The sequence below is a fragment of the Alligator mississippiensis genome, chromosome 14 (genome assembly GCF_030867095.1).
Source record: "Alligator mississippiensis isolate rAllMis1 chromosome 14, rAllMis1, whole genome shotgun sequence".
NCBI classification, from domain to species: Eukaryota; Metazoa; Chordata; order Crocodylia; family Alligatoridae; genus Alligator; species Alligator mississippiensis.
This window is the reverse complement of record NC_081837.1, coordinates 10,045,961-10,070,207: the sequence shown is the minus strand read 5'-3', so window position 1 is coordinate 10,070,207 and position 24,247 is coordinate 10,045,961. Positions and strand designations below refer to the sequence as shown.

General features: G+C 42.7%; 1 protein-coding gene across 4 annotated transcripts in view; it reads left to right on the top strand.

Moving 5' to 3' along the window:
* CRCP (CGRP receptor component) overlaps positions 1-21,827 on the top strand; it is a 45,269-nt gene extending 23,442 nt beyond the window's left edge. For 3 of the 4 annotated variants that reach the window (XM_006260197.4, XM_059717393.1, XM_059717391.1), the window contains exons 5-6: positions 10,288-10,345; positions 21,471-21,827. In XM_006260197.4, the coding sequence (XP_006260259.2) occupies positions 10,288-10,345; positions 21,471-21,611 (199 nt within the window). In that variant the 3' untranslated portion in view covers positions 21,612-21,827. Of the gene's footprint in view, positions 1-10,287; positions 10,346-10,909; positions 10,978-11,097; positions 11,786-21,470 lie in introns of those variants that run through there. The other variant, XM_059717392.1, reaches the window with a different exon arrangement.
* The last annotated feature ends 2,420 nt before the right edge of the window (positions 21,828-24,247 follow it).

Genomic DNA, 24,247 nt, shown 5'->3' with positions numbered 1-24,247 from the left:
TTTGTAAATAAGATCATTAATATTGGCCTTTTATTTGAGTTCAAAGGTAGAGTCCATTTAGTATTTGAAATATCCTCTTACTGGGGCTGATGCTGTGCCTTCAGGAGAATGGACTGAGTTTGATGGCTCTTAACTTGAAAAACCCTGTCAGTTAAGGAAGAATAATACATTTGTTACTCTTTTTTTTTTTTGTTTCATTTTGTAAGGAATGCATTGGTCTCCAATCATGTCACTATAGAGTTTCTTAGCTTAAATAAAGTGAGCAACTAAGGCTCCTTTAGCAGCAATTCCTCTTTAAGGTCTGAAGATGTGATGGTTTGTACTTAACCTCTGACTGCATACCCCATCAGCTGCACCACTTCCTTTTCTAGTAAGGATGTGCTTTCCTTCATAGTTAAGTCTGACACCAACCCAAGAAGGAGAGTCATTAAAGAGTGTGTGGCTGTCAGATTTACCCAGAAGACCAATTTAAAGCTACTTATTTGGCTCAGAAGCTACATAAGCTTTGGGAAAAATGTTTATCATTTTAGGGCCTATAACATTAGTACAATTTAAATCTGCGTATAGGACCCAGCAGAGTTAAGTGAGAACAAAAAACTGACATTTCCGATTTAAGTTACTGCACCTCTTGATCGCTAGGTGGAGCCAATGTATGCTGGAATTGGTTGATGGCTTTGTAGGATAAGAGACTGTAGAGACCCACCCAACCGATTCACTGAGACAGCATCATATGAAGATTTGAGCCCGTAGTCGAGTGAAATATTGCTTTTATTCTGTCTTCCCTCCATAGGCAACACATTTGAGCAATGAAGAGCACTCATTGCTCTTCTTGCAACCATGATATTCTAATACGATCTAGCTGTAGTTCTGCAGTTCAGAGCATTGTAATACTGGTACATTGCTTAATCACAATAAAATTGCCACTGGCAGTCAGGAAGCTGGGTTTTCATAGACATTAGGGCTGGAAGGGACCTCAGAAGATCATCGAGTCCAGCCCCCCGCCCAAAGGGCAGGAAGTCAGCTCGGGTCATAGGATCCCAGCAAGATAAGCATCCAGATGGACTTGATCTGGCATAAATGTTTCATTGATGGCGCTAGATTCAATGGTGCTAATAGATACACACTTATTAAATAGTAACAATCTCTAGATTGTGTTTTTGTTGACCTAGGAAGTTAAAGAACATAGCTTCCATAGATATTAGTGTATTTTTCAATTCTCTCGTAAGATAGATACTAAAATAGCAAAGTCACATCTTAAAACTAGCCACTGATATATCGGTTGGCTATTGGATTGGTACCGATTAAAAGGATAAATAATGTTATTAGCTATCGGCTTTGTTTGGTCCTTATGTAAACACTTTTTCCTAAAGTGTAAGCCTGCTTCCACATAGAGGGAGGAAATTCTGATGTTGTAGCTCAGCATGGCAGATCTGGGCACAATAGTTTAATGTTCCCCCCTACATGCACTCTGCTCACATAGGGACAAGAGCTATCATAGCTAGGACCTGCTGTGCAAATAGCAACGTGAATTTATTCCAGGGAATCTGTCTATTCTTTTTCTGCCTTAAGGAAAAAAGCACGTTCTAGAGCTTTTCAGTATTTAACATGTCTATATTAAAGTTGTTTTTTTTTAATGGGTTCAAAATGTACATGCTACAAAATGTATTTTGGTCACTGTTGACTGAGGCTGACATTCCTACCTTAATTTATATCATAGCCCTTAAATATTTTTATTTGTTATTACTATTGTAGAATCCACAGCAGCACTTTAAGTCTGGCACGTCATGATGGTGGTTCATTATTAGTTATCTTAATTGCTTATAATGTATGTGCATAATGTAGGTTTGCTAGTATAGATGGTAAAAAAGAGATTAACTTGAATTTTGGAGTTCCCAGCGTGTGCTTGGTATAATTAAACGTGAGCTACATTCAGGTTCTTGAAGTCTTTGTTGTGTTCATACAGTATTGTTACAAAAGCAGCACTAATGCAAGATCACACGTGGATTGGCTATGTATACACCCTGTGAAGAATATTTATGATGGATTTCAGAATAATCAGTGTCTGTTGCAGATGTGCATAGGTGCTGCACTTACTTAAATCCCAGACAAGGTTTTTTCCCCATTTAACATGGGGGAAAACAGCCCCTTGTCCTGGTTTTGAGTACAAGTAGGGGTGGCAGGTAGCTGCTGCGGCTCTGACTTCAGCCCCAATCCAGGCTCAGAGCTGGAACCGCAGCCACGTTCTGTACATGGAAGATTATAACAAATGTATACATTTTCTATGTATAGAATATAATTATTGGGGGGGGGTGCTTCTTAAGTTCACGTTCTTCTTGGACTTGGGTAAATATGGTATTTGTCAGCAAGAGAATCTGTATGTGCAGGAGGTCTGATGCTGGTCATATTGCCATGGGATTTGCTGTCGATTTAAAGGAAAACCAGGAGCAATGGTCATAAACCCCTAGAATAAGGTTTCAGACTGGATACAAGGAAAAGCTTCTGGAGTTGTTTGACCCCAGCAGTCTTTCCTGCCCAGAGCAGGGGGGCTGGGTGCCCCCAGGGTACCCGATGATCTCACGAGCTCCCTTCCAGCCCTAAACTTCTGTGAATCTGTGAAAAACAGACTTGCAGGACAACTGCTCAGCCACTGCTGAGACAGGTCATCTGTTCCCAGTGCCGTGTGGCTGGGTTTTCTAGTTCCTCTATGGCAAGGTTGAATGATTAATTTTTCTGCATTCCCTTCCCCTGCAGCAGCATGCAGAGGGAGAAGAGACTCCTTTTTCTGTCTGCTCCACTTATTTGGGAACATGAAAGGTCAGGGACTTCTGTATAGGCAGAAGAGAGAGGAGCTAGGACAAAGCTGCCACTTTTAAACCCCTGTGCTAGTCTGGCAGCTCGCACTTGCAGTACATCTGGGTTCCAGGCAGCCACCAGGAGGAGCTGCTACCGTGGACTCTCTTGTACCTAGATGCAGCTATATCTACCACACATTTGCATACCAGTTATTTCTTACACACATCTCTGCCTCTAGATATTTCCCAAGCACATCATGGTAAGAAAAAAAATGGTTGTTTTCCATCCAGCAATCTAGAAAATAACTATTGATACTAATGTCAGTGCACTTGGCACAGACAACCTCGTTTTATAGTCAATCATGCCATTATCACCTGGAGATGTTTTGCCAAAAGAAGATAAATACTATTCTGATAATCAGAACAGTAAGTTAAGTTGCTCAGCAAACAACTTACAAATAAAATAGAAGCTACAGTGGGTACTGTCTTGCAAACAGTGACCGGTATCTCCATGTTGAAGCCTTTTTATGTATATTTTTAATGAAGCGCTTATAATCGTAAATACACTGTCTATGAAAGGCATTAACATTCCTGCCTGAAGCATCTATTTTAATGTGTAGATTGGTATTTACACTTATAAACCTGCTAGAACTTGTTCAGGCATCTGAAGATGAAAAAAGATATATGCACTGTTTGTGTGATTTTTAATTTTGCACCCTGCTGTTAATATCTTTTTGATGTTCTTACTATTATTTTTCCACTTGGGAGCAACAAGGATCAAAAGCTGCTTGGATAACACATTTTAATGACTTCCTTCCTGCTTGTAAATTATCCCCTCATTTTTCTTCAGATCATTTTGAAAATGGTAAATAGCTGAATGATATCATCTTTGCTGAAGCAATTCTCATTGAGATTAGATTATATAGCCTAGTCCTACCAAAAACTGCCTGGTAGTTTATAATGGTTTCTGTTGATGACATTTCAGCCAAAATACCTTTTGAGGGAAAAAGTCATCTCTTCCTCTTACAGCCCATATTGCTTGTCTCAAAATATGACAAATATGTCTGTTTAGCCGTCGCTTTGTGTCCAACTCCCCCAATCCTCTTGGGTCAGATCCAGACCAAAGGGCTCCTCGTAGGCTGGAACTGGACCGAAAGGAGCCTCTCCGGCTGAATCTAAATTCATCCCAGCAGTGGAGCAAGTAGGAGCAGTAGGGGGAAAAAGTACTGCATCAGCTCAGGAAACCATAGGGATTAACAGAGCCATTGCTCACCCCAGTGGGGCTCTGCATCCCAGACTTTAGTAGCAATTTCCACCTTTGTTCACCCTGCCTCTGAATTCTTGGCCCTGCCAGCAGGATGAAACAGCTCTGCAGGTCAGATCCTGCCCGCAGGCTGGATCTCTAACACCCCGCTTTAGACTCTTCCAGTTCATAGAATCATAGAAAATTAGGGTCGGAAGGGATCTCAGGAGATCATCTAGTCCAGCCCTCTGCTCAAAGCAGGGCCATCCCCAACTAGATCATCCCAGCCAAGGCTTTATCTACCTGGGTCTAAAAACCTTCAAGGATGAAGATTCTGCAGCTTCTCTGGATGGCTTGTTCCAGTGCTTTACTACCCTGCCAGTGAGAGAGTTTTTCCTAATACCTAACCTAAACTTCCCTTGAAACCATTTCTCCTTTGTTCTGTCATCTGCCACCGCTGAGAACAGGCCAGCTCCATTCTCTTTGCAGCCAGGACCGGTCCAACCATTAGGTGAACCAGGAGGCCGCCCTTCAACCCCAGGTCCTTTTCTGCAGAGCTGCTGCTCAACCAGTCAGCCCTCAGCCTGTCCCAGTGCATGGGATTGTTCCACCCTAAGTGCAGCACTTGGCACGTGTTTTTATTGAGCCTCTTGAGATTTCTTTGGTCCACTCCTCGAACTTGTTGAGGAGTCGCTGAATCCTAGTCCTGCCCTCCAGCTTGTAACTGGGGGGGACTAGTAAATGTGTCATCTGCAAACTTGCTGAGGGTGCACTCCATCCCATCTTCCAGGTCGTTGATGAAAATATTGAAGAAAATTAGCCCCAAGCCTGACCACTGGGGCACCTAGTGTGCCCCTCAGGCACTGCTATGGCTCCTTTCCTCCCCTGTCAGCCACCCCCAGTCCTTCGGTACAAACTAGAACAAAAATTCAAGTAACTGCTTTAAATTCAAAGTCCTGCTCTGGTCATCATAGCACAGATAGACTGCTCTGGCTCTCCCCAACCCTGGGAGTACTTGCCATGGCCTGCAGCTCCCACTTCCCACCAGCCTGAACTGGCAGGAGCTCCTCTCCCTGCAAGCTGCACTGTCCCTCTGCCTCGGGACCCCAGGCTTGTATCCCCTGGGATCCTCCTCCTTCCAGTTAGGTGTTCTCCAGACTGGCTGCAAGTGTGTTCCCTCGCCTTAATGGGCAGCTTACTGTCTAGGCTGCAGTGATTTCCTTGCTGCCTTCCCTCCTGTAGCTAACCCCATGTTCATCTGCTTGTGACTCTTTCTGCTGCAGTCATTCCCTTCAAGCAGCTGGAGCCCCGGGCTCCCTGTTACAGATCAGTATTCAGTTTTACATTCTGTCACTTTAACTGCACAGAGCATTAAAACACCAGCAGTAATGCATACTTTATCTTTCAGACAACACAGGAGTCACCAGTGGTGACCTCAGTTCAGTGCTCAATTCAGCTATCCTCCAAATAACCCTGCGTTGTTATAAACCACAAGTTGACCATTATTGGTGAAGAAATGTGTATAAATGGCTAGTGGGGAGAACAACGAAGGTACAGTTCTCAGACAATAGAAGCATATGGGACCGCTATTCTTGACTCTACCCAACCAAAGCCAAAATAAAACATACAGAAAGCAAGTCTAATAATGACTCCTTTGTGTCCTTCATAAAGTATTCTTCTTTTTCTTGTGTGATCACAGTTTTGCTTCAGAATTAAAGAGGTTAAATGTGCTGCAGAAAGAATCGTTGATGGAAAGAAAAGTACTCTGTGGCAGAAAAGAGAGAAGTCAGTCTCTGCCGTTTCAAAGCAAACTATCTGCTTTGAAATAGTTTGGTTTAGACTGTGGTCGGTTCCACACCAAGTAAGGAACCTTTTCCTTGCCACCCCCATGCAGAGGCTTGCCACCTGTATTAACTTCTCACTTCATATAAGGTTCACATAAGGAGGGTTAGACCTTTATAATGGTACTCAAAAACCACAAAGAAGGGTGAGCTGGGCTGTACTTGGGCCTTGATTTTACTGTCCCTTTTCTGTATTTGCTCAGTGGAACTCTTAGGAGTATTTAAGAGCGACTATGCTATGTCCTGTCCTAGAGGCACTATACCTGTTTCAGGCACAAAAGTCCTGGTAGTTGCTGCTGAAGTCTTGCACTTCTGCAGACTCCAACTTGCAGGACTGTGAGCTAAAAAACTTTAGTAGAAGCCTCGATCTTGCTGCTTAAATGAATAGATTTGTTAGCAGTTGCATTTCTAACCTGACATGTGCTATTAATCTAGCCTGTATAGCCTTTTTAACAAACACAGATCCTGGCAGGAAATCTGCAAGATCGATCTTCCTCTGTGTGCCCAGTATATCTGATGCCTGTCCATGAGAAGGAAGCTATGTTTTTGTTATTTTTTAAATCTTCAGAGTGCACAGATGGACATTTCCCTACTTGAGGCATTTGTCACTCAGTAACTCTGTGCCTCCGATTTCCTATCTCAGAAATCAAAATAATGATACTTATCAACTTTGTAAAACCTTTTGAGAACTACAGATAAGCATCTCTGTAAAAGTAGTCAAATATCTTGTAAATACAGTCAGAATTGAAACTTAGGTGATTGAAACATCTTCCGGTATCTTATAAAAATGAGCGACTCAGTGGCAAAGTACAGACAGTTAAAAACCCTGAGGCTGAATCGATTCAGTCTTTGCAGGTTAGTCTAAACTGCAGAGATTAAATTGAAACAAGTGAACAGACATTTATACCTTTGATTCAGGAAATGCAGCCACATGCCTGTAGTGTATCAGGCAAGAAGCTGGGGGGTGCTAGAGCACAGCATTCTGGCTGTGTGTTCGCTTCCTCTTCCTGCTGCCCCTGAAGTCTCTGAGATTTGCAGTCCAGACTTACAGCAACAGGACTCTGCAGGGTTGCTCATCACCTCCTCTTCCAGATGCCTCTGGGATTTGTTGTCTGCAGTCGCAGCAAGCACTAAGTTTGAGGGGGGGGTTGCTTAACCTCCTTCCCTGGCCCCAGATCCCAGCTGGGGTTTGCCTGGGGGGGGGGAGCAGTCATCCCCCTGCCTGCAGACTGGTTTGCATCCTCAGCTGGGCTTGCCCTCCAGCCCCCTTTGTCAGTCAGCCTTCACTGCTCCAGCTAGGGAGCAGAGGGGTGGGCCAGCCCTGCTCTCTGGAGCAGACAGTACAGCCCAGGGCTGCAAAATGCCATGCCCCCCCATAGCTCAGCACTGTGCAAGGAAAGGTAGGGCTGCTGTAGCCCTCCCCCCCGGCTTGTAGCCTGAGCCACTGCAGTCATGTGCCTGAATTTCCTCAGTCCAGAGAGAATGTCTGTCTGGTTCAAACCTGTTCAGCCTAGCCAGGTTAGACTAACCTGCAAAGATTGAATCAATTGAGGTTCAGGCTTTTTGGATGTCTGCCCCTAGCCCTATTCTATTACAGGTTTAAACCAGTTTCTGATCCCTTAAACTGGTTTATGTGTAATTTCTGTCCTTAGCCAGTGAGTTGAGTAAAATAGGTTAGCATCTTTCTCCTTTAGGACTTTGTTTTGGTTGTCAACAATTCATAGAATTATAGAATCGGAGTTGGAAAGGACCTCAGGAGTTGCTTGGTTTTCACAGGACAAGCTGTTCTTAAACCTGCCTATCCAGCCTTTCCTTGAAAATATGAACTGAGGGAGCTTCCCTGGGCAGTTTGGTCCATTGTCCTACTGTTCTTACACTTAGGAAGTTTTACAGTTAATCCAAATCTGCTTTGCTGATTCAGGCCAGATTTGGAAATAGCAATCAACGTGTCATTGCTTTGGAGATCGTCTCCGTTCTTAATGGATACGCACCACATCATAAACCCTACCTTATAATTAACTCAATTGTTTCAGTTTCAGCAGGGAGGTCCAGCCTTCAGCGAACCACATTGGCTCCCATAAGGCTCTTCTATCTATATAATCATGCTGAATCCTAGACAATAGAGATGAAGGTTTTTGTTGGGTCATCCAGGCTTTAGTAATACAGAATTTTTTATTCAGGTCAACATGGAGATTTATTTCTAGAGGAGCTGGAAAAAGTTTGCATTGCTGATGCTTTTCCTTGTTCTACTGATAAATGGAGGGCTTCATTCCCTAGGGATATCACTCGTGCTTTTCATGAGTATTAAATTCGCTCTCTGTAGGTGCACGCACACAGACGAGAGCAATGCATCACTTGTCACTGGCTTCTCTTGGGGATTGTAAATACCTTGGCCTTTGAACCTTAACTAGCGTGCATACAGGAATGATAAGGCATTGAAGCGTCTTGCAGTAATATAAACCGTTAGTCTCCCAGATTTCAAAGTCTGTCAATTTTAGAAGATCATTTAAAGCTGAAATGGTATCTAGAGAGCACAGGCATGCAGACAATGACGTGGCAGTTGTTGAAGGCTTGAAAATGTGAGAACAGTTTTCTGTGAATTTTGGCATCTGTTTCCCCTTGAAAAATGTTGAGGTTTCCTCTTTCTTTAAACCTCCTCCCCCTATTCCAAGAAACTAGTGAGAAGCTATTTGGACTCACTTTAAATATACATTAAATTGCTCTTTGGAACTGTGTTTGATAACCTGAGGAAAGCTTTTAGTACTTTAAAATAGGAGTTTACTACTAGATGGGGAACCTGAAAAGAATAATAAGCAGTTCTTTTTAATTGTATTCAGTAATGCTTGTAATAAAGAAATGGGGAATCACAGGTAACTATTTAGAGAAAGAACTTCTCATTTTAAAACTTAGCTTTAATTTTTTGTTTTCAATTCTTTTGTTTCAAGAGAGGGGATTTTAATTTTCATAGATTTCATAGACATTAGGGCTGGAAGGGACCTCGGAAGATCATTGAGTCCAGCACCCTAAAAACCTTTTCTCGATGTATCCAAACTTACCCTTTTGCAATGGCTTGTATTTCATGATAGGAAGATTTAATTTTTGCTGCAGATTCTTTCCTGGATAGTGCCAGATACATCTCTAATGGTGTGATGTTCCTGTGCTGTTCTCTCCTAAGCCACTAAGGTATGCTCAGATCACTAGTTGCTTTCAAATTGTGACCTGATCAACAAGACCAGAATGTTAAAATTACACCTTCAGAGACCAGTGAGATAAAAAAATTGGATTAGGACAGCACCTTCGGGCTTCGCTATTGAGTGGATGCATATTTAACTAGGATAAAAAATAAATATTATCACTTATAGATCTATAACTGGAGTATTTTGTTTTGAATTCTTTGAGGATACTTGCCTATATCCACAAAAAAAGTGTTCTTTAGTAAAGCTCTTAAAAAGGGCAAATGTTGTAACGTCCTTTTTGGATCTGTAGATCAGTGAGTAGCACCACTAGGCTTAGTGAATCCAAGTGTATGGTTAGGCCACGTGGGCATGTAATCCTTACTCCATGGAAGTTAATAAGAATTTTAACTTAAATTTAACCTGAAATATTTCAACGTATGCATATTCTTTAAACAGTCTTTTCCTGGACATAAAGAATGGCTAGGGAATAGTTAAAAATCTAGATGCAATGTTAAATGAATTTAGCTTTTCATTTAGCTGCTCTGTGTCAGCTTTTGAGCTGGGCAGCCTGCATAACAGCATTTGCCTAGCTCTGATGACTGTTGAGGATTCGTTCATCAATGTTTATATATAAAGTGTTTTAAAATCCTCAGAAGGGCAAACTATTATTATTTATACTTAATAACAAAGGCAGAAACCAAGAATAGGCAGACAAGATTCTTTGGGTGAATCTGATAGCTTTTATCAGACCAACTTAAATAGTTGGAAAACAATTATTAAGCAAGCTTTCAGGTTCAAAAAGCTTGCTTAATAATTGTTTTCCAACTGTTTAAGTTGGTCTAATAAAAGAGATCAGATTCATCCAAAGAACCTTTTCTACTTATGACTTTAGACCAACATGGCTACAACCTATACCCCTGAAACCAAGAATAGAAATTTTAGTCCAGAAGATGAAAATTGGTATGTAGAAATTAAGAATTGTGATGGAATTTTGTTATTACCTTGGTCCAGTAAATAAAAACATGACAAGAAATAATTATAGTCATAGGATACTTAATATGTTATGGTGTTCAGGGTCTTACGTTGCTACAGATCCAGTAAGAATCACCCATGGAAATGAGTTTCAAGTTTAAATTACCAGGGAAGTGTTTGCATTTGACCATTTATTTATTTGAAATCCCCAAATGATACGGTATTGTAAAATATTTTGTTGGTTTTTTTTTGCCTTGAAACAGAGCAGAAAAGCTACAGTTGCTTAACCACAGGCCTGTGACTGCCGTGGAGATCCAGCTGGTAAGTCACAATGCTCCCAGCCTTTCAGAGCTTTTGAATGAATGTTGCTTTCACCTTGAAGGTCAGTTCAGTAATCACTTTCTCATGGCCACCTGCTGATTAGCGGCAGGGTTTAACTTGTCTGGGCCCCAGGCAGAGTTTCAGTTTCAGGTCCCTACTCTTTCTAGACAGCTAGAGTGGAAAATTAAATGGATTTGCAACCCGAATGCAGTGGGGCCACACTGAGCCCGGGGCCCTGCATGCTTCGCACTACTCTAAAGGTTCTGCTAGAATTGACCCTTTTTCATATATTTTTATACCTTCATATTTTCTAATCCTCTGTGAGACCTTCCTACAAAACTGCCCCTTTTCCTATCAGACCTACCTTCCACTGTTCGTTCTGTTTGATTCAGTGCCATACCTTAAAAATAGCTATCACAGTTATTAAAAGGGCAGTTATAATCTCATGTTCAAGAATATATTTACCTACCTTTACTCAATTATATATAGGTCTGTGTATAAATTTACTCGACTGTACTCTGAATAGCTCTAGTAAATGAATATTTAATTTTGTTATCCTTTTAGTTTCATGGCTTTCCTGTTCCAGCTTGTATGCCTCCTTCCATTTGGTACCATGCAAGAAATAAATGAGGGTAACTAGAATTTGTCTAAAAGGCAGGTTTCTGTGGGGAGGTACCTTGTGTTTTAATTAAGGTCATTTTTCTTCCTTCTGGTATAAATTGTTGCTCCTTGTTTATATTTGTCTTCTCCAGACCGTGTCCTGGGATTGAGTTTCAAACGAGAACAAAAGGAGCATGAAATTCTAATCCCTATCCCACTGAGTAAAAGTACTGTACACAGAACAACTCTCTCAACCTCCAAATTTAATCTTAAGCATATGTTATTCCTAGCTCAGCAGCTTGCAAAAAAAAAAAGCAAGACAGTGGTGTTGATCTAACCATGACACCAGGCCAGGCTTTACTTGATTTTTAACAATGATAGGTTAGGATGAGGATCGTCTCCTGAATGAATAAATTACTTTGCATCTCTCTCTGTGGAGCAGTAGGTTTTAATTTAGTCTATTTTAAAACTCATAGACCAAGGATTTATTGCCTCGTGCCTTCTACTTTTGGCAGACAGGCTGGCAGGCTGTTATTGTCGACAAACAAAATATTAATTTCACATGTTCCTCTGCAAAATGCAAGATGACGGGGGGCTGAAATGTTTTATTTTCTCAGTAATACACGTTCCTGCCCACCCTGCATACTTGTCTAATAACCTCTCAGAACGAGATGAATCCAACCACATTCAGGCTTTTGCTATATTTATTGTCTGTCTGAGCTGCGTGTCACCAATGAACATTTTGGAAATATGCTTCATATGTGGAAACTGCAGGTATCTCCTTGCATACAGTGTGCATCTCTTTCATAAGAACAAAAGTGCATTGTATTCTGCTTGGTAGCTTTAAGAGCAACAAGAATGCACCTTTCTTTTTTTATTACATCGTATTGCTTTTTAGATTTAATAAAGTCTTAAAATAATTGTCCACAGAAAAGGATAGTCAAGCTCACAGGCTGTTCTGTTCACCAGCCCAAGTCATGTTATCACATCAGAAACGGTTTACCTCAATGCACATTATTTCAGACTTCTTTGGTGGGTCCTTACATAATTCATTCTCCGGTATTTGCTGTCTGCCCATTATTCTTCTGGGATTTAGATAAGATAAACATTGATTTAAAATCTTAACTGTTGGACAAAAGGAATGGAAAAAAGACGCCCAATATGCTTCTGTGCAAGCAGCAGCAGCAGAATATGTCCATAGCAAACAATAGTCGAGCTTCAAGGCGTGCCTGCATGAAGTCCAGTGGGACTGCTCTTTGCAGATTAACTTCTGGAGAAATATTTGTAGAATAAAGGCCACATAGGATGCATACAATAGCTTGTGTGGGTGCACAGCTGTGTACATACAAATTTTCTTCTTTATTTCATTAATAACGTTTTATTGATATTCCATTAAATTATCTTAATAGTTCAGTTAATACAGAGCAGTGTTTTTCAACCCTTTTTCATTTGTGGACCCCTAAAAATTTTTGAATGGAGGCACAGACCCCTTTGAATTGTAAGTGTAGTTATTCACATACTTTTGAATCATAGTCATCTTTTGTGGTCTGCTTAGACAAAGGGGGTCCGCAGACCACAGGTTGAAAACCACTGATATAGAGAGTTTCTCATTGTCAGGTGTCTGATTTATTTTTTCCTTGCTAATTTAAAACTTTTGAAAGCTTTTGCTAATTAACATTTTTAATGAGACTTTATCAGGGCCTCATTACTGTTCCATGCCGTTCTGGTACTGAATCTCCTTTGGTAATGATGGGTATTTTGACTCTGAGAAGTTTGGATTTATAGTCCAATTAAAAAAAAAAGAAACTGCTCTTAAAAGTGCAGCTGGAAAGGGCTGCATGGTACCTAATTATTCCACACACACATTTATTTAATAAGTACAGGTTTGGTTCCCAGTAGTGGTTATTACTGAACATGGCAGCATCTTCTATTTAATTCTACAGTTGATGAGCAATTTGTCTTTTCATTTTGCTGTAGCAGGAACATTGTGTGCATGTTTTCTGGGTTTTTTATATTGGAAGGTCCACGCTTTGGCAATGAAGAAACAAAAAATAACAGCACACGTGACCAAATATTAAATGAGTAAATACTTCACTTAGGTGCCTCAAGGCAGAGTACTCAAATCAACCCACTTCAGCATTTCCTGTGCTTTTTGGGCTCATTTAAACTGGAGTAAAGTCGTGCGGATCACTATCATTTTTATTTAGTAATAGCTTACGCTCACTCTGCATTGGTGTAAATGGCTGCATTAATTCAGCAAGACACTAAACAGGTGCCTAAAATTAAGCCTCAGAGTATCCCCTCAAGGTCAGCAAGACTGCTCACATGCTTAAATTTAATACGGATTTAGACACCAAACTTAGACATCCAGGCTATAAAAAAGGAAACGGCTCTCTTTCAGCTGAAGGTATTTTATGCCAATCATATTCAAGAACAATGTTTGCTACCTTTTTTCCTAACTCCTGCATTAACCTTAGAGACCATTTAAGAGCACCAGCAGGATGGTGGAATAACCCTTTTGCTCCTAATGTGTCACATGGGGAATTTAATTACTGGTGATCATTTGTCCACATCAGATAGAAGGCATAATTGGCATGTAGTTTGTCAATACATTGATTTTAAGAGCCACACAATTGTATTTCTTCTGGCATACAAGATGTTGTTATGAATGACATCAATATGCTGCTGCAGCTGTTACAGAGAGATTTTACAGTGATTTCTGGGTAGTAAAGAGGTGAATGCTGAAATATTGTAGTATCTTTGGAAAGATTTATCAGAACAAGGAACATAGACAGTCTGGTTAATTGGCTTTCTTCCCCATTGATTTTAAGGATGTCTCTTTTTCCAAGGCTAGAGAATAACGTACAACTCTGGTTGTATTTTGGAGAGTACTTAACATGTACATTTTGTTACTGTAATTAAATGCCAGCTACTTCCCACTAGTCGTATACAGCTTTTTGGAGACCACCTGTATCTCCAAATACAGTTTAAGCAAGGAGAGCTTAATTATTGCTGGTACCCAATCCAGTTGAAACCTTGGCTAACTCTGCCATACTGTGTGCATATAGCTTGACCTGTGGAAGTGATCTCTGGTTGTTAATGTAGTTTATATTTGAGTAAGACAGTTGTTAGAAGAACTGATTTGTTGATGGAACTTTTATGACGACAGACACGAGTTAAGGGGTTGCTTTGTTTCCTTCCTTTTGTATTTTTTCTTCTGTCATTTTAGGATAATCCAGTGTTATTACTGTGATAAGAAGCCGGCAATTTTTTTTATCTGAAATTGCAAATCAAAAGACTTTGGGCTCAAATCTGATGTACCTGGAATGAGCTACGAAAATCAGCTTTTATTTCCTTTGTTTGATGTTTTCATTTTCATCATTTCTTGCTTGTCTCTCTAGGTGCATTTCTTCATGCTTAATCTTTATTTCTTGGTTTTTATCGTGCTGCTTTGCTGTTCTCTAATTGCCTAGTAAGTTTCCATAATAAGTCATTGCACTTGGCCTTTCTTTGAAGAAAAAAATCCTTAGCTCATTCTTTTGATCTTTTGAACTCTTTAAAGTGATTATGCTGCACTGCAGAAACACGAGCATTTATAGCCAGCCAGTTCAGCCAGACATAAAAGACTTTGTCTATCAGTCATTGCAGTATATCGAATCATAGAATCACAGAAAATTAGGGTTGGAAGGGACCTCAGGAAGTCATCTAGTCCAGCCCCTCGCTCAAAGCTGGACAATCCCCATCTACATTGTCGCAGGCAAGGCTGTATCTAGCCAGGTCTTAAAAACCACCAAGGACAGAGATTCCAGAACTGGAGGTACACTTATATATCAGTCCATATCAGATCAGCGGTGATAAAAGGAAAAATTAACATTATTGGCAGTCGGTCGCACAGCCGCACGCATGCACACGACCAGGAATGCAGCCTGGGAGCTCAGAGAGCAGCATCCGGCCAATAAGTATTTGGGGAAGGGAAGGAGCATGGTGGGGAGGGCAGATAGAGACCGCACTGGTGAGGGTGGAGGTGAGGCAGGGGCAAGCACTGCTTAGCCAGAGCAGCGATTGTGACCCTGCTGAGAGCAGGAGGGGCAGAGGGGGGACAGCTCCCTGCTGCTGCATGCACCTCTGGGGGAGGCATGGGGGGCATGTGCCCCCCCCGAATTTGTGCGCGGGATTCAAGCAGGCTGCCCACTGTGGGTGCAGGGCCAGGGGCTGCGTCAGCATCTTCCCAGTGGGGGGGCTGGGCCAGGGCTGCACTCAGGGCAGGGGGGTGCACTCAGGGCAGTGGCGCAGCTACAGGGTGGGCTATAGCCACTTCAAAAGTCCACGTAGCCCCCCTCCCAGTGCTGCCGCTGCCACCCTGCACAACCTCAGCCCAGCCCCACTGCTGGGAAGAAGTTGGCACAGCCCCTAGTCCCAAATCTGCAGCAGGCAGCCCACTCTCGCCCTATGCACAAATTGGTGGGGGGGCACATGCCCCCCATGCCTCCCCCAGAGGTGTGTGCAGTGGTGGGGAGCTTCCCCCCCCAGCACCGCCATGGACGAGCCACCCATGCCTCCATCCTGCGCCCCCCCCTTGGCTGGGCAGCCCCTGCCCCACTCCCACCCTCACTGTGGGGGCTTTGGTCTGCCCCTCCTCCCCACTCCCTCAGGGTTTCCTACTGGCAGGAAGCTGCTCTCCATGCTGCTGGGCTGCATTTCAGCTGTTGGATTGGTATCAGCAGATATGGCTGGTTCATAGCTGACTATCAGTATCGGCCAAAAAAATCTTTATCGGTGCACCCGTATCTGCAGCCTCTCTGGGTAACCTGTTCCAGTGCTTTACTGCCCTCTGAGCGAGAGGTTTTTTTCCTAATATCTAACTTAAACCTCCCTTGCTGCAACTTGAGACAGTTGCTCCTTGTCCTGTCATTTGCCACCACTGAGAACAATCCAGCTCCATCCTCTTTGTAACCACCTTCAGGTAGTTGAAGGCTGCTGTTAAATCCCCCCTCAATCTTCTCTCCCAACTAAATAAACCCAGTTCCCTCAGCCTTTTCTCAGAAGTCATGTCCCCCAGCCCCCTAATCATTGTCATTGCCCTCTGCTGGACTCTCTACAGTTTATCCACATCCTTTCTGTAGTGGGGGCCCAAAACCGAACGCAGTACTCCAGATATGGCCTCATCAGTGCCGAATAGAGGGGAATAATCACTTCCCTTGGTCTGCTGACAACTTTCCTTCAGTCCAGTATGCTGTTAGCCTTCTTTGCAACATAGGGACACTGCTGGCTCACATCCAGCTTATTGTCCACTGTGACCCCCCCAGGTCCTTTTCTGCAGAGCTGCTGCTTAGCCAATCAGCCCCCAGCCTGTATCGGTGCATGGGATTGCTCTGTCCTAAGTGCAGGACTTTGCACTTGTCCTTGTTGAACCTTATGAGATTTCTGTTGGTCCACTCCTCGGATTTGTCAAGATATCTCTGAATCCTAGCCCTCCGGTGTATCTACTTCTCCCAACAGCTTCGTGTCATCTGCAGACTTGCTGAGGGTGCACTGCATCCCATCTTCTAGGTCGTTGATGAAAATACTGAACAAAAAGCGTTGTGGACGATGGTATCAAAAGCCTTGCTAACTGGTAAAAGAGAATGAGGGTGCACATTGCTCTCTGTAATCAACCAGTCCTCTAATGCTTCCTCATTCGAGTAATGCTATTAGCAACAGCAGGACTGTTCACATCAGGAGTTGAGACAGCCTTACAGATTTCAGTGGCATTTGATTTAAGAAGCCATTATTATGCATTAATACATGTATGTCCTACAGTCAAGCTTATGAAAATATTAGAGTAGAAAAGCTGCACGTGACCTTCAAATTGATTTTGTGTTACCTGCTTTAAAAATAGTGGTAAAATTTTCGAGTGTCTCACCTGGAGGAGACTCCCACGTTCTGAATGACCCAGGAGAAGATATTTGAAGAGGAAGGGGAGAAAAGAAATATAGGGGAGGACAGAGTTAAAATCAGCAAGAGGAGCAGACTGCACACGACCAGATATATCAGCTTAAAATGAGGCAAGGTGCCAGTTCAGTGAAAACGTGAAAGCAACTTCTTAGCACATGGCTCAAATTCTGGCCATTTAATTCTCTGCCATTAACTTGGAGAAATAAATCATTAGGTCTTAATTAACATTGACTCTGCAAGGGGCAAGAACTGTCTCTTTTTGTTAGATGTTTATATAGTTCCCAGCACATCGGGGTCCAGGCCTTTAGGCTCAATCCTAATACTTATTAATTACTTGTAATGTTGTAACATGGGCTAGAACAAGGCTGACCTCACTTGTGGAGCTGGCCTGTTAGTATTAAGATGACAAGCCTGTGATTGTATGCAGTGGCATAGCTAGCATAGGGCAAGGGGGGCATTTGCTCCACATGCCATGATGGGGCGCTAATAACCTCCCTGCAGGAGTCTTTGCCACGGCAGGCGAAGCTCTGTGCTGCCCCTGCCCTGCCCAGCCGGAGGAGCCTGGCAGCACAGCACTGCACCAAACCGTGTACCTGGGGGATGAACGGGGCAGGTGGACTGGTGCTCTCCCTGCCCTCCCCCTGCCATGGTCAGTGCACCCTCGCCCACCAAACAGCTCAATGATCTCACTCGCCCCTGATTGTGCACAAGCCCTGTCAGTCAGTTTAGTAAGGGAAGCTGCATTAAAACACATGAGACAACATCATTGCACTTATTTTATAAGAATGGGACTACTTTACAGTTCGGGCTGCCAGGCTCTGGAACGGGCTCCCAAGTGAGGTGGTACTCTCTCCTACCTTGGGGGTCTTCAAGAGGAGGCTGGACAGATATTTGGCCGGGGTGATACGACCCCAGCACCCGTTCCTGCCCAGGGCAGGGGGTTGGACCTGATGATCTGTTTAGGTCCCTTTCGACCCTAAGCACTATGATACTATGATTCTGTAGCTTACCTTAGTGATCAGTGATGCAGGGTCATCAGTAGGGATGCAGCTGGGTGCCCGGGGCATAGTGGCAACAGGGTCTTCCAGTTGCCGCTGTGATTGCAGTTGTTCAGCAGCTGCCTCTTTTTGTCACCCCCCTCCCTGCCAAGTTGGCACCTGGGACAGGAGCTCCATTCTCCCTGCCGTAGTTACGCCACCTTTAGTGATCCTTTGGGGTGGTCATATCTGTTACAGAGCATGATGTTCAGGGATGGGTGATGCAGGTACCTTTCAAGGTACTTCCTTCTGTAGCCCAGGATAGCAGCGGCAGTCCCCCCTCGCAGTGCTAACTGGAATGACTGCATGAAGAAGCTCCCAGAAATTAATGCTCGTCATCACTTTCATATTTTGTATTATACATGATTGAAAGAAGTTCTCATGCCATCGCTCTTAGGACTGTCAACACCGTGTGACACTCCTGATTGTTTGGCTCAGCTTTATTATGGAAGGTGAGGGGGGAGCCCTCTGATAAAACTAGTGTATAAATTGCCTTGAGAGTGTGACCTGCAATTTTAAGCCTCCTGAGACAGACCAATTCTCAGAAAAGATAAAGCTGGGGATTGTCTCGTTTGAAGAAGAGAAGTGACATGGCTTATGAGCATTTTGTCTCAATAAGACGTGATCCCCCTCGCCCCCTGTTGATCTTATTCTCTAATATCAAATCCAGAATCCAGTGGTTGTGATCACTTGAAAGATCTGGTGAGGTGACCTTGAATCAAGCCTTCCAACATTGCATAGTGAAGACTCTTTCTAAAGGGATTTTATTGTGGGCAGCTCCCTTCCTATTCAGCATCTCTGAGGTTTCTATGGAAAAGTATTGGGGAAGTAGTTAAGGTAGTGTAGGAGCGATGATGTAGCTGACATGATCCAGAAATTATGTGAGTGGCAAGGATTTCTAAGAGTGCTACTTTTTATTGGACCAGGTATGTAGTTATTGGACAAGCTCTACCCCTGGGAATTTCTCCCACCCGCTCCCCCTGCTGTTCTTTGCTATGCCATGCCTGGCTCTTTGCGATCAGACCCAAGGAAGAATGCCTTACATCCAGAAGCTTGCCTAATTCTATCCCCACTGCATAGTTGGTGCAATTAAAGATATTACCCTAAGAAATCCTTGTCTCTCAAAAGTAGTGAAAGACTATTGAGCTTCTTTTAATGTAGTTATAAAAGCAGGTATCAGCAAGAGAGAAAAAAATGCCAGTTTAATAGCAGATGCTGTGCAGACCTCCTTCAGTTCATGGACCTGTCGTATTTTGAGAGCCACCGCTCTGACAGTTGTGTACTGTTCATCAGGCAAGAGGAAGCCACGGATATAATTGTGCATCCTTTCGGCTGATGGTTAGGGTCTCCCTTTTGTCTGTTCCATAAGCAGATTCCAGTTGGGTTATTTTCCCTCCTCCAGGATCTGTGCTAATGGCTGGTGAAATCTGAGCAGATTGTATAAAGACGTGGCTTGTAGGACAAAAAGCTATTTGGTTTAATTGGGCATGCCACTTCAGGGTTTGGAAAGCAAGATGTACCTGGATAGCTGCCAACTTAACTAGAACCGATTAGACCTGCCTCGACTTGGAACCATAATTAATGCAAATCACAGCTCTACAAAGGACATTTGGAAAAAAATCCCCCCAGCTTTGTATACAAAAAAAGAAACTCTTAATTGGTTTCATTTGTTTTCGAAGTTTCCATTCTGCTTGCTTTCTGGTCCCTGACAAGTTCTTTCTTTTAACAGCTGGCTACAAATCAGGACAGTTGTTTTTCACAGGTAACGGCGTTGCCGTGAGATTTTTGCAATCTAAAAAGCGGTTAGGTCCATAATTAATCTTACAGAACATTATTTATTGTCCGCCTGTAATGGCATGCTTCATGCTGCATGGGCAAGGGACAGGCAGTTGAGGCTAGAGTCCAACTAGATTTTTTTTAATACAATGACTGTTGTAATGGGAAATGGGGTGGCCTTTCAATGGGGAAATATTTAGTCCCATTTGTATCTAAAGAGTGAAGGATTTGAGGCCAGGGATCAAGTGATAACTTGCAGGTTACTTGGCCAGTAAGTGGCTCAGTTAGGGGAAGGAGATCTGTGGGGAGGAAGAAGGTTCCCACAGGAGACTGTCCCAGGAAGGAGGCTCTGCACCTGGCTAAATGGAAGACCTAAGTAGAGAAACCAGCTGTGTGAAGTGGCTCAGAAAGCTCTGAAGAAGAAGTTTTTTGGAGGCGCTAAGGAACAAGGACTGTTTTTCCTGTTATGATTTGAAACATAAACCTGCCCTCGGAGAAAGAATTAAAACTCCACCTAAACTTTTGCTACGGCTTTACAAGCGACCCTCGTCTTTCTCCTTTGCACGGCGCCAAGCAGGCTGTGTCTACACTTAACAAAGACGAATGGCACGCAACATGTCTGCTGTAGCTTCTGCAGAATAGGATCTACTACACACAAAAAGCAACCCCTTGAAAGTCTGGAAGCGAGCAGTGGAGATGCAGCCATTTTCTTTGTCATATATTGCTCTGATCCTCCTAGCAGTCCGTGTAAGCTGCATCTTCCCATCCTGCTTATTCCCTTTTGTTATGTGCTGAAGTAATAAATGGTTGGATAGGGACAGGGAGAATGAATGCATTTTGATGCTTTTTAGGAGCTGACAGTTTCAGAACGAGCAGAGTCCCGTGGGTTCCTTTGCATATGGCAGGGCTCGGCGTTTTTTGCTAGTGCGCTGTTATATGAACAATAAAATGGTTTTATGAATTAAAAAAACCAACCCACCCAACGAGTGCGATTTTCACAAGCCTTCAGGGTTAGCCCTTACTGTTCCCATTATAGTTTGGTAGAAACTCCCCTTTACTACTTCACTGGGAGCGTAGGCAAGGGCTGAGTGGTTTGTTTTTTTTTTAAATCCTGCTCCAAATGTTTCTGCATATTAACTTCCCTCTTTAAACTTCCACCCACACACAGTGCTAAAAGGATTTCTTCTTCCGAGTGAGGACAACCAAATACACTGGCGTCCCCCCAGATAGAGCTGGAGTCTCTAGACAAAGGGTGGCATCCTCCACAGTTCCTGGAATCTGGCTTCCAAAGTTGATTTAGGCACTTACAAGCTTCACTCACACTGATTTTTAGATGAGATTTATGCTCAAACATGTTAAGTGGTTTGAAAATGGGATTTAGACTTCTGAGTCATGCAGATGATTTGGAAAACTTTAAGCCAAGTGTTTCTAGAATTTGGAACGGTTTTGACTCGTAATAAAAGGGCCAAACCCCGCTCCCCCGCCCCATTAATTTTTTTTGAAATGCCGTACTTGGCACTAAAACCGTATTCTGGGGTGGTCTATGGCATGCATCTTAGAAAGCAGATTTTTCAACTCTGGCTCAGAGTGGGGAACAACTATTTATTTCATCGTAATGTTGTTAAAGATTTGACTTTTGCAAGCAAAAGTTTGCCTGCGATCTCAGATAATGTGCAATGTCCAGTTAATGTAGTATGCAGCTTTTCCTTCTGGAGCCAGTAGAGGAAGTGTGGATTTTACAATTACAATAGACTGTTTTTATTTTTTTCTATTTGCAGATGGTGGAGGAAAGTGAAGAAAGACTGACAGAAGAGCAGATTGAGTCACTCATTCAGACAGTGACAAGTGTTCTTCCAGGGGACCCAGAGGAAGAGAAGCAGACCCAGTCAGCTGTGCCAATGGAAGATGATTGTGACTAAAAGACATCTGGACCAAAGCATTTTCAAGCTGAACAGAAAAAAAATAGCTAACTCTTTTTTTCGTTGCAATGTGCATGTCTGGGGGGGTTTTAGGTTTGGTTATGTTTCTTTATTCCTGGCTTGATCTTTTGTGATATCACCATACGGTATGCTCATGTTTTGTTATAAAGCACCAGTTGTTTACAAAAAGCATAAATAAAGATTCGTGCATCTGCATTTTATTATTTTTGAAAAAAGGCGATTACAGGTTTCATAAAGAAGCAGCGAGAGGAGTGGAGGGGAGGGCGTGGGAAATGCTGAACGTCCGTGTTCTTTTCCATTATCCTTACAGCGGCTATACTCTTCCTCGTATGGTTATACACAGCTGGCTATCATAGCAATACTTTATAATTGTTTTCATATGCTTTTGAATTGCCCAAACTGCTTTTCAGAATGCAGCCGATGACACTGTGCAATTCTGCAGCTGTTGTGAAAGGGGCAATTTCAGGGTAAGGGAAAAGAAGTGCAAAAGTTGCTTAATAATCTCATAAGATCAACTTTAATATATCCCTGCCTCTTATATCATGAAAGTGAGAGGAATGCAGAGACTGTGCAGGTACGTTATCTAGGGTCAAGGGTACCTTTGATGCAACCTTTTGCCTATATTAGCCGTAGAGCCAGATCCACAAATAGAGTAAATTGACATTGCTTCACTGAAGTCAGGTGTTATACTGATGTGTACCACCTAAGAGGCTGGCTCATAATATTCAGGTTCTCTGTAATACAGACAAATGGAAGTGTAGAAGTCATGCTGATATTTTTCTTTTGGTTCAACCTGCTCCCTAGGTCTTGCATGTAAAATGGTGAACGATCTTGCATTCCACACGAGCTGTACTATACAGCTGGGTGATTTAGGAAAGATATGACAGCCCTAGCTATGAGTCTCTGCTTTCCTATGAAGCAGATGGAAACACCTGCTGTACAGGGAAGTTATGATGATACACAGTTCAGTAACATGTGTAAGATGCTTTGAGGCTGTGAGATGGAGGGTGCGACTGAAGTAGAGATTACTGTTATATTCAGGAGATAGTAACTGCACGTCGAGTTAGTGAGTTCGACGGTTGTTGATGGCTGACACATCAACCCAAGGTGCAGTGGCAATGGTATAAAAATTAAATGCCCCAAGATAATTTTTTTTAATACACAGAAGTTGGATAGATTGCCAGATGGTTAACAGGTACTTTTCAATTTGTTTCTTAAATGAACTCTTTAGCTCTCAATGGCCTTTAATGGTTCTCAACATCTTGGAATGGGCTGTGTCTTTTTTTGGTTATTATTTATTTATCATCTTTGTATGAGCCAGGTGATTAGGTGCTGTTTTGAAGCCGTGAAGAGGAAGCAGAAGCAGATCATAAGTTTCTTTACCCTACTAGAAACTATTTTGCCTCTTCTCTGAATTGGATGTTCTAAGCTCAGGAATTGTTGATTTGCTATCATTATATACTTTTGCCAGCATCAGTGTTGTTTTGTGATGCTTGTATTGTGTGAGTTACTAAGCAACTGCCCGTCTACTACATTATTTAATTGATTTAACAAATCGCTTCCAGATGAATAAATATTTTTTTACCAGTAAATGTGTACAAATACAAAAATGGCTTGCTTTATCTCGGTTACGATACATAAAACATTCACTTTCTTGAAAGCAGGTTGCCAAATGACATGTTTACAAGGAAATGATAGATTTTAGTATTTGATTACACTAAAGAAGTGGTTTTTAGCCTGTTATCTGTCTTCTCTGAATGCACAAACATGGCTGAGGAGTGCTGGAATTATGAACAGCTTTCACTTTGTATTTGCTTGCACTCGGGCTACTTTTAACCATGCTCCTGATGCAGAAGTGGGTTTGTGGAAAGCAAGTGTGCAGGTGTGTGATGACATCTTCTAGTGCAGGGGTCAGCAGTCCCTGGCACATGTGCCAGAGCATGGCACGTGAAGCTATTTTGCTCGACACGCCACAGCTGTCCTATCCTGTGAACACTACACATGTAGATCAGGGACAGGCAATTATTTCAGGCGGAGAGCTGCTTACCAAGTGTTGGCAAGCCATTGAGAGCTGCATGGGTACCCCGTGCCCTGGAGGCAGAAGGATGCCATGTGCTTTCATTAACTGTTAACAGGTAGCATCAATCAGTGGTAAGCCGTGAAGACCTGGGGATCAGGAGACTTGGAGTCTAATTCTTGACTCAGTTGCCCACCTACGGTGTGACTTCTGCTTGCCCATTTCCGTTGTGCTCAGTCCACTGAAGACAATGGGAACAAGATTCAGCTCTCAGTTTAGTGAGGCAGGCTGAACCTGTTCACGACTGCGCACGTTCTGGGCACTGGGTTTGAAATGCATACATTATTCTGTATTGAATTTTCCCTGACAGAGTATTCTCTTTTTATTGCCTGTGTCTCCCTGGGGTGATCTCTCTTTGCCATGGAAACTGTCAGAATTGCACGTCCAGGAGATGTTTCACGTTGTTCACTTGGAGTATGTAACCCTTTACTTAGACACATGCTTTTCATGATTAAGTTTAGGTGGGAACTACTATCATTTCAATGACATTTTGAAATACTGTGGATAACACTCGTATGCCTCAACAGATTCAATTCTA